Source organism: Anabrus simplex, chromosome 1 (assembly GCF_040414725.1).
Source record: "Anabrus simplex isolate iqAnaSimp1 chromosome 1, ASM4041472v1, whole genome shotgun sequence".
Lineage (NCBI taxonomy): Eukaryota > Metazoa > Arthropoda > Insecta > Orthoptera > Tettigoniidae > Anabrus > Anabrus simplex.
In genome coordinates this window covers 1,571,403,539-1,571,418,893 of record NC_090265.1, presented here as the reverse complement: position 1 = coordinate 1,571,418,893, position 15,355 = coordinate 1,571,403,539, and the positions used below count along the sequence as shown (strand labels likewise).

Here is a 15,355-nt window from a genome sequence, read left to right as displayed (position 1 = left end):
TTAATTATAATAAGTGATTCTATTTCCAAGTACAATCCTCAATTGTGGAAATGCAACAGTAATCTAATATTGTCCTGATCCATATCCCTGTATATTGCCAGATGTGTAAGTTTATAATTGAGATAAGAGGTATGCTCTACCGAATTTTGTTAATTTTTCTTAAAAAAACAACTGTCGCTCAAACAAATGTTATGTATATTGTGTGAAAGAGATGAAAGTATAAGAATAGTGGTTTGAATAGTCACACAGGGTATGTTGTGGTTTCAAAATGTAAACATGTGCTTTTTGTCACCCTAAACATTCACGTGATGAGATTCTGCATATATTCATCTATAGAATTTTTTTAGTTGAAACGTCGTTATCTGAGATGAGAAATATATTAAAATGTGTGGTTAATTGTGTTTTGTGTGCATTAAGTAACGCGGGTTTTGTTAGGGAAATGTCACCGTGTTTAAACGTAGATTGGGGAGAAGTTTTGAATAGGAGAAAGCACGTGTGGAATATTATAAAAATTCATCTGTAACTGCAATGTTAGAGAGGTCGATTTGGAAGCTGTAACAGTTATTCCTATGTTTTGGTTAACGAAGGGAAAGATTGTATTTGAGATTTTCATATCATTTAAAACTGAAGGGATAAATTAATTTGTAAACATTAATGTCACTGATACGGACACAGCGAATCTGGTCATGGTCAAAGATCATGCGAAGAGTATATAATGTTGCATAGAAAGAAAGAGGAATGACATAGTTATTGTTGTGTTGTTATATTCATCTTGGAAACGAGGGAAGTGATTATGCAGTTTTCGAGGTATTCGTTGTCCTGAGATAAGGAAGGTTGAGATATTTGTTGCCCTGAAATAGGAAATCTTGGCAGTGTTGTTCTAGAAAGGATATGTATTCCAGTTTGGTGACCTGATGTAATCAGGGAAGATTTTTTTTATATATCTGAGGGAGATGATTTTATATGGTTTCTGCTTCTCTTTTTGCATGGAATTGTTGTCATAACATTTAGTAAAGAACAACGAATTTATAATGCTATGTTTCCAGAATATTTGTGATCTGAAAGAGTGTACTGCCGCATGAGATTCTTTGTAACTTCTTGTCATGCTAGCAGAGTGGGATATTTTGGGCTGGTTAAAATTATATTTTACTATGGTTTGTTTGTAAATGTAGAGATATTGCTTTGGAAAGTTTTGTATGTGACCGTGACCAAGACCAAGTATAGGGAATGCTCGAAGTAGCCAGCAGTCTGGCGCACCACCTGTAGTGTTAATGAAGGGTAACTCACTGGTTCATGCTTTGGAGAAAGCTTCTTATAGGAAGGCTAGAAGCATACAATTATTTAAAGATTGAAATGGCTGATTATTACAAAACTGAGAGTTGTTTGAAATAGCAATCAGTGACATTAGACCTGGGAGTGTTAGGCGTTTGGTTAGAATATTCTTGTTGTTACTGGTTCCAAAGAGCATGGTGGTGATTGTTGTTTTCATTGGACCTGAGGGATGCTCATGTAGAATATCCTCATGGGATCCTCAAGGCTGTTATGGTACTATAGGCTCGTGGGCTGGTTATCCATAAAGCTGACCTGTGCGTCTTTCGCCGGAAAGATTGGAAGTGACATGGGAGCTTGAAGGGATTTTGCCACAAAATCTTGAACAGTGGGTGAGTAACATAACATCGGTGAGTGCACCGAAGCGGAGATTCGATAACAAGTGAGGTCAACAGTCCTGGATACTTAAGTTTTGTTTACATATTTATGTTTTTATTGAGGCGATAGTATAGGTTATCCACACAGCTGTTAATGTAAATAATGAGTGTATAGGATTTCCCATTAATATTTTATTTTTAACACCGAACGTTTAGGATGATAAACACAGTAGGAGAACATGTGATCTTTTTCAGATGTGTCAATGGTGTGATGGGTCATGTAATACAACCAAAATCATGCACAGTAATCAAATCCAAACCTTAACAATAAAACTTTTTGTTTCATTGCATTGTAATTTGGTTCGTAGGAGACCATCGTCTGCCTTTATTATTCTTGTATCTGATGAGGATATCCAGGTCACTTAACATAATGTTAATTATTTAACTTAATAAAATTAATGGTGTTATGTGTAAAGTTAAACACCAGTGTCGTGGGGATGTCTGATCTGAAAGTTCTTGAGTCAAAGACTGTCTGAAGTACCCAAGCACTGGTTACTTCGGTGGATTTAACTGGCCAGAATTTTCAAAACTCGCAGTGATGGCCGATGATATGCTGGAGCCTGTTGATGATCACATTTCTTCCATTACAAATGGAATTTTGGCTGTTGCAGAGGAAACAAAGCTTAAAAACCCATCAGTAATCACGTATGACTGCTGTAGTTCCGTCAGTCCACCATGGGTCCTGTTTCCGGCGAAGGACACCGGACAAGGAAGTGACCACTATCACAGAGGTCATCGTTTACTTGCTACTGTAACTAGGGAATTAGCGCATGGCTGCACAACATGACATCTAGATAAGACTGTGTTATTTGCAGTGCTGAAACGTGTCAGTTCTCCTGTGTTAAGCACGCAAAGATCGAACTGGTTGATTAATTGCTCAAGAATCTTCCCCCTAGCGGAGGAAGATGAAGAACCCCAGAGGGTGTTACGGGCGTTCATGTCTCCCAGCATCAGAAAAGGAGGAAGTAACTGCCTGTTCAAATCTTGGACTTCAACCAACTGTAGATCGTAATCTGAAGTACATGTTGCACACCGTCGTCATCATTGGCAATCGGGAGCAGAGGGGCCTTTTTTTTTCTGGGAGAACTACGTTCCCCAGAAAGTGAACGACTACAGGGGCGTTGAGATTCCTCACTCTTGCCTACCATTTTCTAACTCTTTGGAGGAAGGCTGACATAATTTGCAAGGCTTTTTTGGGGATCCAGAGACCCCCAAACTCATTGGAGAAGGTTCCTTCTCCAACCGTGTAGGGGAGTGTTTGGGCTTCCCCTTCTCCTCCTTTTTCAGGGCAGCTGAAGGAGGGCTGGAAGATGATTTTCCAGCCCTTGTTGAGGAAGTCTTTCTCCCTGTCCTTGTGGGCGATGACTTCCCAGCTGAATGTGTCTGGAAAGAGACGATCTCAGCAATAATGTACTTACTGAAATGTTGAACCTCGAGTTTAATAATTACTTGCTGGGTACTTGGTGTTGCCTGTGAATTTACTGGTGGGGCAGATGGTAAAAAACTTGCAGGAGATACGCGTACATCAGCGGCCTTCTCTGGAAAAGAGACTGAGAATTCCGGAGGACCATTGTATATACTTCCTCCGTGCCTCTGGATAAGAGAGTTTATCCAGAATCTTAATCTCCTGGATAGTTTTCTCCACTTTTTAAGCAGGGCATTCCTTGGACAGAGAGGCGTGCTCCCCAGTGCAGTTATTGCACACTGGTGATGATATGCACTCCACACCGGCATGCGCCCCTTTCCCACATGCCTTGCATGTCGCTGAACCCTGGCAGCGCGGTGCGATGTAACCAAACTGCTGGCTCATAGGAGAAGGAAAATATGGCCGAACAGTTAGGGTGTACATTGATACCTTTTACGTTCAGGTAGTTTCATGAGATCGGAAGTTAAGATAAAAGCCCCAGTGTCTCAGCGGTTGTCACCAACACGCCTCTTAAGACGTTCAACATCAGCAACACCTCTACAATCTTAATTGGCACTGGCCCGAACATTGTGGCTTCCAATAACTTCCTACTCTGCATGAGCGTACAAATCTTGACGAGTATGCTACCATCCCGCTTTTTTCCTCATTTTGTCTACTTCACCAACAAGACCTTCCACAGTACTACTAATTAGGATTGTGTTTTCTTGAAGAAAGCTCTGTTCATCAACCCTGGTTGCAACCAGAAATTGTGGCAAACATTCTTCACAAGCTTCCTTGCTGGTCAGGTCAACATGCTTGGAACATTTCCTTTTCAAAACCGAACATTTTAAAAATGCCGTTTGAAGGCTGGCAGCCTTAACCTTTTGCGCTCCGATGTCGAGCGAGCTCCACTCGACATGACAATTTCTCGTACTTTCAGCGCTCGTATGACGTCTGTACCGTGTTCTGGTATTGTAGAGCTATCTAACGTTCTCTGAGAGAACACGTTTTCCTATTTACAATAGTTCGCGGGAATTGTGGTAACTTTTCCAAGCTCTGTTATTCTCGAATATTTATGCAAGCTCACAGATGTTGTTTTTTGAATGTAAACATGGCTTCTGCTGACTGACTTGGATGATTTATTAGTGAATAATGTAAGTGAAAGTGAACAAAGTGATAGTGATAATGAAACCCAGAGGTGGTGATGCTCCTCCATAACCATAGCGCGAGTGGAAAGCTGGCGATCCTAATTTATCTGCATTCTCATTCAATGAAACAATTTGTGGATACAAAGCATCAGGTAGGAACAATCCCTCAACACCTTACGGATTTTTTCAACTTATTTTTAGTGACGAGTTATTCGAGCAAACTGCCGACGAGACCAACAGATATGCTAAAGTCAAAATTTAGAAAGTGAGAAATCCCGGTCTCCACCCAGAAAACTGTTTTGAAAAGTACCACACAGTGAAACCAAACAAAGATTAATGTATTTTGTGTGCCTAATTGTAAATATATTCATGTAACATACTTATATTTTGTGTTAGATTCTTGTACATTGTTCACATCCTCCAGCTGTTCATAGTGCACAAACTAATTAGGAGTGGAGCACGAAGCACACGCTAAGGGTAATGGAGTTCAAAAGGTTAAATTAATCAAAACCAGAAGAACACATCATTTCCATTTTGATCACACAAGCAGCTAGAGAAACATAAGGTCAACACTCAGAAGAGCCCCGCAATACCGAGGTTAAACTCCAGGGGGGGCCCAATATCTGGAGGGGTTGGCTAACGACTACTCTCCCAGTAGCAGTACCTTACCTCGCCACTACCCAAAACATGTGATTGGGAAAGGATGATACCTCCATACAAACTTATTCTACCTGAGGCAGAGAGATTTGCTAGACAGTATGAGAAATGAAATTTAAGGTTCAAACCAACACCATCCTCTAGGTCCCCGGAACAACCTATGGATGATGGGTTCATAACCTTACCCACCAGGGAGAGAGAAAAAGAGAGAGAGAGAGAGAGAAAGAAAAGGAGAGAGAGAACCCCGGTGAGAAGGTAGTTAGCGTGTTCGTCCCGAAAAGGAAGTTAAAGCGAACGCATAACAGGGCAAGGAGGACAATGAAAACAACAACGCACAAAACAACAACAAACCAAAGGTAAAAAAGACACAAACCAACAATATGATACTTTAAAAATTACCAAAAAGGAGAAATTAACACACTTACCGGAAGCAGAGAAAGGAAGCGGCTTAAGGCCGTGGTTACAATTGTCAAAGGTGACAGTGACAGTGCTCCATTCGAAGTGGTGAATGAAAAACAACACTTTAGTGACAGAAAATAGCTTTAATTAGTACTGGATAAGATGTAGCAACTTAAACGAAGTTAATTTAAGAAAACCTAGGTTAATTCGAAAAAGAAAAAGCAGATATCAGAAAATAAATTCAATGTGATGTTTGGAAAAGGTTAAATGTAAATAACAAATAAATTATAGTTAAATTAATCAGGAAAAATATTTTGATATCGATTAGCTGATAATTAAGAACAGATTAAAAATCATTAAATAACAAAAATGTCGCATTCATTAAATCATACACGATATGGAAATATATGATATTGTTTTAACAGATAATAAATTAGTAAATGAAATACCATGAATTAGGAAAAACAAAAACGTTGACCTCCGTACCATTCGAGCAGAAACACTTAAGAGGTAAAAAAATGTGATTGATCACGTGAAGAATAAACCAAGTAAACTACTAGTTTCAGTTAACAAGATTAAATATTAAACAGAATGTTTATCTTCGTCACCTAGAGTAATCTACTCAATTTCCACCAAGGTAAATTAAAGTTTAACGTAGAAGTTTACACATCCGCCCCAGACCAAGAAAAAGGCAAACCATACGTTAAAAGGTTGGCAAAAATTAACGAACATGAAAAATAGTCAACAAGATAAACACAACCAAAAATGTTATCAGAGAACCACACCTGAGCTGTGTATCAGCATACATAATCCGAATCCCAACAAAAATGCCAACAACATCCGTTACTACGGTAACAGGAAAAACAAACGCAAAACCTACATCCAGGGATAGGAGGAAAATAAACAGTAGCAAGAAAAAAAATTAACAGAAAAAATGCATACGAAATAGAGCGGAATGTTACACAGAATTACGAGCAGGAAACCCCAAGGGAAAAAGCTAAGCTCAATACCTTGGAAATGGCACCTTGGTTCACACCGAAAAAGTTACAATACTGCCAAAGAATGAAAGTTATTAATTTTTTTTTAAAATGAATTTTCTAATTCAGTCCACCGTGCATTTTCCATTCTTAGGAGAACAATTAGTTAGAAGAACCAATCTTCCGAAATGCATTAGCACACACGACGCCAAGTCCGAGTTCGGAGAAAGAAGTTTTTATCATTATTATTATTATTCTTGCGCACTCGAAAACACATGGAAATTTTTTCTTCACAGCGAATGAGAGAAATCTAACAGGTACATATCTTTCAGACACTACCTTTTCGAAAATCCAAACTTGGTCATTGTTGAAGTAGGTTACCACGAGGCCAGAGAACTTAATCTTGTTACGAAGAATCCAGAAGAAGCATTCACCCAAAATGATATTTCAAAGGTAACGGTAGAAGGTCAACTGCAAGTCCAGCAGGGATACATCCCCATTAAAGGTGAAATCACGGGGGCTTCAGAATAAACCACCACGCCATAGCGTAGCACACGTTCTCACTGCCACCCATCGTGGCTTCTTGCTGCGAACTGACTCCCGCTTTTGCTGGCGAGGCCAGGTCTAGTTACGCCAGGTGGCTGCCAGCGCATGCGCAGTTAGGCGGAGACATTCACCAACTCAGTACAGCAACGAACTCCACATTACGTAAACTTAAAAAAATACATTGGCTAAAGCCAATTGACACTATTTTCAATGGTGTAAACACTAGTCCAAAAAGGTTATTGGGGAGGCTCAATCTTGTTAATACTGTCACAAGGTTAGGATAGAGTAGAAATAGAAATGAAGGAAAAAGAGCACAGACACCTCTCAGGCAACTCAGAGGTCACCTTGTTAGTCAGCCTCTACACTGAGGCCAATCCAGCATGGGTAAACCTTGGGATCAAGAAGCACACAAGACCCCACACCGAGTCTAACCATCGTCTTCTTGGTCTACCTCTACTTCTCTTACACTCCATACCAGAGTTCATTCTCCTCCTACGCAACCTCTCCTCCTCCATTCACCTCGCATGACCCCACCAGCAAAGCCGGTTTATGCGTACAGCTTCATCCATCGAGTTCATTCCTAACCTTTCCTTTATCTCCTCATTCCAAGTACCCTCCTGCCAGTGTTCCCATCTGTTTGTGCCAGCAATCATTCTTGCTACTTTCATGTCTGTTACTTCTAACTTAGGAATAAGATATCCTAAGTCTACCCAGCTTTCACTCCCGTAAAGCAAAGTTGGTCTGAGAACAGACCGATGTAAAAATAGTTTCATCTGGGAGCTGACTTCCTTCTTACAGAATACTGTTGATCACAACAGCAAGTTCATTGCATTAGCTTTGCTTCACATTGATTAAATCTTCACTTACTATGCTACCATCCTGGGAGAACAAACATCCTAAATACTTGAAACTTACTATCTGTTCCAGCTTTACATCTTCAATCTGATACTTGATTCTCTTGGATTTCTAACCTTCTGACATCAATTTGGTCTTGGAGAAGCTAATTTTGGAGGAAAGAATGAAGAAGAGAAAGGAGGATGAATTAGAAGTCCACAATAATTGGATACGTGAGAAAGGTATAGAATAACATTCGATGTACACAACAGGCATTAAAAAAGAAGGGTAGAGTGCAGTGTGTGATTGTTCCTTACAAAAATGACAGCATTCAACCTAGTTTCTTAGGAATGTAAATACAGGGTTATTACAAATTATTCGAGCGATTCCAAAGCTCTACATTAACTTTATTATTTGACATATTGACACAAGGCTTTGCACACACATAGAAAAACTCAAAAAGTTTCTTTTGACATTTACAAATGTTCGATATGTGCCCCTTTAGTGATTCTGCAAACATCAAGCCTATAATAAAGTTCGTCCCACACTCGGCCCAGCATGTCCCTATCAGCGGATTCGAAAGCACGGTTGATGCAAGCTCGCAATTCTGGCAGGTTTGTTGGGAGAGGAGGTGTAAACACCGAGTCTTTCACGTAACCCCACACAAAGAAATCGCATGGGGTTAGGTCAGGAGAGCGTGAAGGCCATGACATGAATTGCTGATCATCAGCTCCACCACGACCAATACATCGGTTTGGCAATCTCCTTTTTAAGAATTGATGAACATCACCATGGAAGTGGGGTGGTAGGGCATCATCCTGTTGGAAGATGAAGATCAGTTGCGGCATGAGCCAATTTTCCAGCAAGCTCAGATACACGTGTCCTGTAACAAATTTTTTGAAGAAGAAAAAAGGGCCGTGCACTTTAAACCGTGAGACTGCACAAAACACATTAACTTTCGGTGAATTTTGAATGTGCTGCACGATAGCGTGAGGATTCTCTACCCCCCCTCCCAGATTCACACATTGTGTCCATTCACTGCACCATTAACAAAAAATGTTGCTTCATCACTGAAGACAAGTTTTGTACTAAACTCAACCTCTTCCATACCCTGTTGCAACCGCGCCAAAAATTCAAAGCGTTTGACTTTGTCATTGGGAGTCAGGGGCTTGTAGCAATTGTAAATGGTAAGGCTTCTGCTTTATTTAAATTTAAGAATTTCATCTTATATCTATACTTAGTCGTTTATGTAAGATTTTCCAAATGGTCGGCTGTGGTATGTTCAGCTCTCTGCTTGCTCTCTCCATCGACTTCTGTGGGCTATGCGTGAAACTTTCCCGCACGCAATATACTGTTTTTTCAGTCACTGTAGGCAAATACAGTAGAGACAATATGCGACACCCAGAGAGATATCGAGGGACAGCTATTAGAGCTCTCTCTAGCGGGTAGACCTGAGAACTACTGCTTCTGTCATAAGAGCACGTGTATTTGTGTGTGAAGTTTTTGGAGTAATTTATGCGTTTTCAGTGAGCTGACATAATTAAATAGTAGCGTGTGTCATTCCTTGATATCTCCTCTCAACATGAGGGGAAAGTGATGTGATGTGCTGTGTTTGGCTGCAGTAACTATGAAGTAGAGAAGAATGGGCGGTCTTTCTTCCGTTTGCCTCGTCCAAGAAAATGTAAGTAATATTGTGTTTGCATATATATTCTTCCAGTGACAAAGAGATTTTTATAGTACTTCATAATCTTCTGACCTGTTCGACCCATATTTTAACTGGCTTAAAATATAATACGCATATTTTATTGTACAGTGCAGCAGTTAACCTTCAATACAAATGTGTTGTTGTAGGTGTGATCTGTGGGTTTTAAAATGTCACAGAGGTGATTTGGATAAGGTGTACAAGAAAGAAGGGACGTTACGCTTATATAAGAATTATAAGATCTGTTCAGATCATTTCCAGGCCAGCGACTTTAGAAATCCTCGACTATACAGCCAAGAGTATGTTACATTTTTACACTAATTGTACGTAAACATTCCTCAAAGCATCACTATCGACAACATTTTCATACTTTTCTTTCTTTTATCCCTCTTCTCAAATTAAAGCCGGAATTTTATAGATTTCTTTCTGTTAGTAGGCTTCATGTTAAGAGGAAAAAATTGTCCAGCTTTTAAATGTTAATTCATTGCATCATGTGTGTAAGGAATGTGCCGATATTTTTTATTGACAAGTGTCTTAATGTGATGATACAATGTTTTTTAAATGAGAAAAAAGACAAATCTAACCATAAAAGTTCAGGCAGGAATACTAAAGCAAAAAAGTAATGCATAAATGAAAGATCAATCCCTTTAACAGCAGTCCATTTTGCAACTTGTTTATATGTCTAATTTCAGTCTTTAAATAATAACCTTTTAAATAATTCTTCATTCATTTATCCAGAATTGCTTTAGCAACTTCGAAGTTAATATCACAATAATACTTTCTTTCTAGATGTAATTTATTTATCCATTTTCGTATATGCATTTCCATTGATATTTGAATTTAGCGCGACTTTTCAGGTCAAGTCACTAGGAGTGCCTCCGTCGAATTGTCTCCCATTTTAACGAGGCTAAATCCGTAAGTGTCGCGTATAGTCTCTACTGTATTTGCTGCAGGCCAAAACGTTAATTTCCCCTTACAGAGGCATCCTGAAGCTTTAAACTGCAAATACCATTGCCAAATGGAGTTATTAGTTGGTGGATCTTTGTGGTACTTCATCCTGAAGTGTCGTTGCACTGTTATGACAGACTGATTTAAATGCATTTCAAGCACAACAAATGCTTTCTTGGCTCCTGTCACCATCATGTCTCACTGTGCACCGCTCACTGCTGCTGTACTCTCGTGGCAGAAATCTGAACTGTGACTTCAGCAGACCAAAACTTTTTGAGTTTTTCTACATGACTGTTGAGTTTCGTGACCATATGTCAATTCATGGAGCTACAGTGAATTTATGAAATTGCTTCAATCATTTGTAATAACCCTGTAAACTAATGATGTACTAGAGCTGCTGCCACTTGCAGAATTAGGACAAGATTTGTCTAGGTAAATTCACCATGTGAGAGAGCAGAAAGAGGATGAAATAGATAAGTTAATGGGCAATTTCAATTCAAGAATTAAAAAAATAAAACAATTTGCTTTACATCATCTACCAAACAATCCAGCAGCTTACCGAGACAGGTAATGTAGAATATTGCAAGATGGTTGGTCATCCTCACAGTACAAGAACAGTGGCGGCTGTTAAAGCAGTGGTGGCATATCCCGCGAAATCCCATCCGGAAGCACAAGAGCTCAACATTTCACCATGATCAATATCCAGGGTACTTTCTTAAGACCTCGGCGTTAGAGATTATCGGCGGAGCACTAAACTTTTCCTGACACTGCAGGTGAAGCAGTAGAGGAAAACTGAAATCAAGACAGCTCCTGCAGCAGTACACCAACAATGGACATTGGAAAATTCTCTTTAAACGATGAGTGTGTCTTCACCAATGAGTGGTTTTATCCACCAGAACGATAGGTTTACTCACATGTTTATTATCTGTGTTCTGCATTCTTTAGAACTGTACATTCTTGTTTGACAATGTGACACTTTGTTGCAACACACTAGTTCACCGCCAGGTGGCAGGAAGAGCATAATGAGTGTGTGGTCGATACTTGCCACATTGTCTTAGCAATTCCTGTTTCAATCGTGGTCGTGAACGGATGCAGTGTGATCAATTGATGTTCATTTGAATATTCAAAGTTCGGCATGGCATCACCATGGCACATTACAAGAAGAAGTGTATATTTTGTAAATTTTTGTTTGCAAATATTTAATTGCAATTTAATTTGAAATGTTTGACCGTTCATGTTACATCCGTGTGATTTGAATTCAGTCCTATGAAGGCCATTAACCATAGACATTGTAGCAATGATTTTTTTTTTTTTTTTTTTTTTTTTTTTCTATTTTGTTTTACGTCGCACCGACACAGATCTGTCTTATGGCGACGATGGGAGAGGAAAGGCCTAGGAAGTGGAAGAAAGCGGCCGTGGCCTTAATTAAGGTACAGCCCCAGTATTAGCAATGAAATTAAGAACACCTTTTTTCAAATTCTATTCAATCACAAAACATAGAGTATATGCACCAAGTTCTCTGGAAACTTGTGATCAAGTCTCACCACCCCTCCTCTGTAATGGTTTGGTGGAGGGTGAGCCCATTTTTGTGAAACAGGCATAAAAATAAGAGAGAGTGTATGCATGCATGCGTGTGTGTGTGTGTGTGAGCGTTGCTTGGTGGTAGTAGTGGCAGACTTCCCAATTAATACCATCTGTTCTGCTATAGATAACTGGCCAAAGAGACTCCAAGCCTGTATGCGTGTGCTAACAGTGGACATTTGAAGACTTCTTTTTTTTTTTTTTTTTTTTTTGCTAGTGGCTTTACGTCGCAACAACACAGATAGGTCTTATAGCGACAATGGGGTAGGAAAGGCCTAGGAGTTGGAAGGAAGCGGATGTGGCCTTAATTAAGGTACAGCCCCAGCATTTGCCCAGTGTGAAAATGGGAAACCACGGAAAACCATCTTCAGGGCTGCCGACAGTGGGGTTCGAACCCACTATCTCCCCATTTTTAAGACTGATTGCTGCAAACTGTGAGTAATGTAGGTGCCTATAACATATTAAAAGGAAACTGAAAAATCTAAAACCATATTTCACTTATTCAGAAAATAGTTTGCGACAGTATTTATGACTAGATTAGGTAAGCAGCATCCCTTTATGCCACCCATCTTCTTTCTATATCCTGAACCTTGTGACTGCCTATTCTTTAGAACTTTTCATTTATCATATCTATGTACTTCGGTCTAATTTCCCTGTCCTAGAAATTCTCATCCTTATCCATCTGCAGACAGACTTCACTTTCTCTAGCCCTGCCCAACACACGCCATCCACTGCCAACAGTCAGATATAGAAAATGCTTGGTTATAACAAGGAGGGAAATTATGTCCAATCTTCCTAGGCTATACCAAGACTTTTGACACTATTAAGAGAAAAATTATAATTAGTTACCTGGAAAATCTAACACGAGAAGATAACTGCCTAGCCACCTAATAAGAAACATAGTCAGCAGGAATTGTGTGGATGTCTACGCCCATGAAACAAGATCCAACGCTATTCAACAGATGGCACGAGTCCATCAACAGGCCCCGCTGTGACCCATACTACTTACTATAGCTAGATGATGTCAGAACAATACCAGAGATTGTAAAGCTCTACATATCTGCGGATGACATGGTGTTAGACTCAGGCACCCTGAAAAGGTCTTGCAGTTCATTTGACCTCCTGTATCTAAGATCTGCTCTATCTGGCTGGAATCCTATACGATGAGCTTCAGTGGAATAACCTTTCCTAAACACAAACTGCCTTCTATCAAACCAGTCTTTAATTTTGTAAACATGTCAAACATTATCAGAAATATGCTTTATCAAAGCTTACATGCAACACGTCAAGTATTCAACTAGAGCGACTGAATGGGTAGAAGTATTCAGATTGAATCTGAATGAAGCCAAGACAGTGATGGTAAATTTTTGAAAAGCAGGCAAATGTGGAGTAATTCACTTTAAAGGTAGACCCCTCGTGTCTACCTCACGCCTCAAGTACGTAGGGGTCACGTTACTGACACCATTTAACGTCTTCTCAATCCATGTCCATGAGAGAGTGAAGGCTGCAGTATGAGTGATGAGCGGCAAGGCATAATATAACCTTCTCACTGTAAACAACAATCAGATTTTTTCATATATCAGAGCCAGAGAAGTACAAGTCAATGTTCTGAGAAAAACAGTTTGTCAAAATTCACACTTTCATACCTATGCCTCAGCAAGTGAGCTCCCTTTTGTCAAAGACTCCAGGTGTTTTTGCCATCTACAAAAGAATATCACAAACTTATGGCCATTATGAGCACTGAGCTGAAAGAAATATGAAGGAACTTCTTTTACATGGATGTGATATTTTCTCAGAAATGGATGCAAGAATCGAACCAGCAACATGTAGTGACATGATTTTCACGGCATGGTTTTTGGCATAAAGAGTGTAAGAAAGGGACTTTTCATGAACTGGACTTGACTCTCCGAGTGTCAGTTCACAAGCAATGTGAAATAATGTCATGTGGTGTGAGTCCTCAACACAATTCTGTGAGGAAGGTTGATCTTAAATGCACTTTGCACATTTATATGCTCTCTCTATTACGGTAAATAATTTAAATTTGCTGACATTCCCGACTATACCGACTACACCCATAAAATTACGTACCGTAACACAGGGATAAATATTTTCAGCCAGAGAACAGTAAACCTAAGTCAAACAACTTCTGAAATTCAAAAATCAAAACCATAAAGATATAAATGTACTAAACAAAACCTAAATAATTAGGTATATAGGTATATAATATGCTTGGGTTAGAACATCATTGTTAGAATAACTGATGAGCACAATACTGCATAACATTCTGCAAAATACTCGACAACTGATGAGCACAATACTGCATAACATTCTGCAAAATACTCGACAAGTAACAGAAAAACAGTATAGAAATATAGATATCAATTCTCGAAAATAAAAACCCTGAATATCACACATACTCCGCAGAATACTTGCCTTGGCTGCTGCTACTACTACTACTGTTAAACTATATGCTTGTATTTAAAACGGGTAGTGACATTCTAATTTTTTCGCATTAAAATATCATTTGAAGTTTCGGAAAGACCGCCTATATGAACGTTCCCAACAACAGATGGCACCAATCAAATACGTATGGACTACAAAGAAGTTTGCCCTTTGGAAAATAATTGGACAATGCAATGCAAATTGAGCTAGATTCAGTAGAAGTAAGGTATTTCGTTAAATTTTAAATAACTCATGTATCAACTAAATTACGAACAAGTTTAGTATAAAGAATATGAATTTACGGTACCTTCTTGCTTCATTCGTTTCGGCAAGAAGGAATCGAACATTTCCCCACCCGGTTCGCCCTTCCTCTTGGGAATTTTAGCCATTGCCACACTCTTCTGATAAAAACTGTTTATTTTAGGGTTTCCATCCAGTACATGAAGACCAAGGGTTAATACCGATACTTATCCCGCTTAACGCTATCAACTTCTGCCTCGAATCTCATTCTAGGAAGATTCACTTTGATATTACTTGACTGATAGAGAAAATTCTTCGTCTTCAGCATTGCAAAGTGCATACTTTTATTTTTCTTGTTACATTTAGTGTCAAAAATCAAGAAAATTAAATGGAATGCACATGTCAGATAACTATAGCGGCTTGCTAAATAACCTCAGTTACTAATCTCTCTCAGTTGTAAATAACATTTCGATTAATCGATGATCGTCACTCGTTATCGAAATATGAGGCATTTCGTAAATCATTCCTTTTACCATGGACATGTAACAAGAGTTTCTTTCTCATACTTGATTCGCACCAGCATTCAACACAACACTTTGAAACCAAATAGGTTCATAACCTATTTGTTGGAACTATTATACAAAGCGTTGCGTCTTTGGTGTTCAGCTTTGACTACAATCTACCACTCTTTATCACAATAATGCTTATTTGACATTCGTATCGCTGGATTCAAATCCCGGTTATTCTATGTGCGAGATTCGTGCTCGACC

General features: G+C 39.2%; 1 protein-coding gene across 2 annotated transcripts in view; it reads right to left on the bottom strand.

Annotated features, from left to right (window-relative positions):
* LOC136858534 (HMG box-containing protein 4) overlaps positions 1-15,151 on the bottom strand; it is a 387,970-nt gene extending 372,819 nt beyond the window's left edge. Inside the window, exon 1 of one of the 2 annotated variants that reach the window (XM_067138142.2) lies at positions 14,653-15,151. In XM_067138142.2, the coding sequence (XP_066994243.2) occupies positions 14,653-14,734 (82 nt within the window). In that variant the 5' untranslated portion in view covers positions 14,735-15,151. Of the gene's footprint in view, positions 1-14,336; positions 14,481-14,652 lie in introns of those variants that run through there. The other variant, XM_067138143.2, reaches the window with a different exon arrangement.
* Between the last annotated feature and the right edge of the window lie 204 nt (positions 15,152-15,355).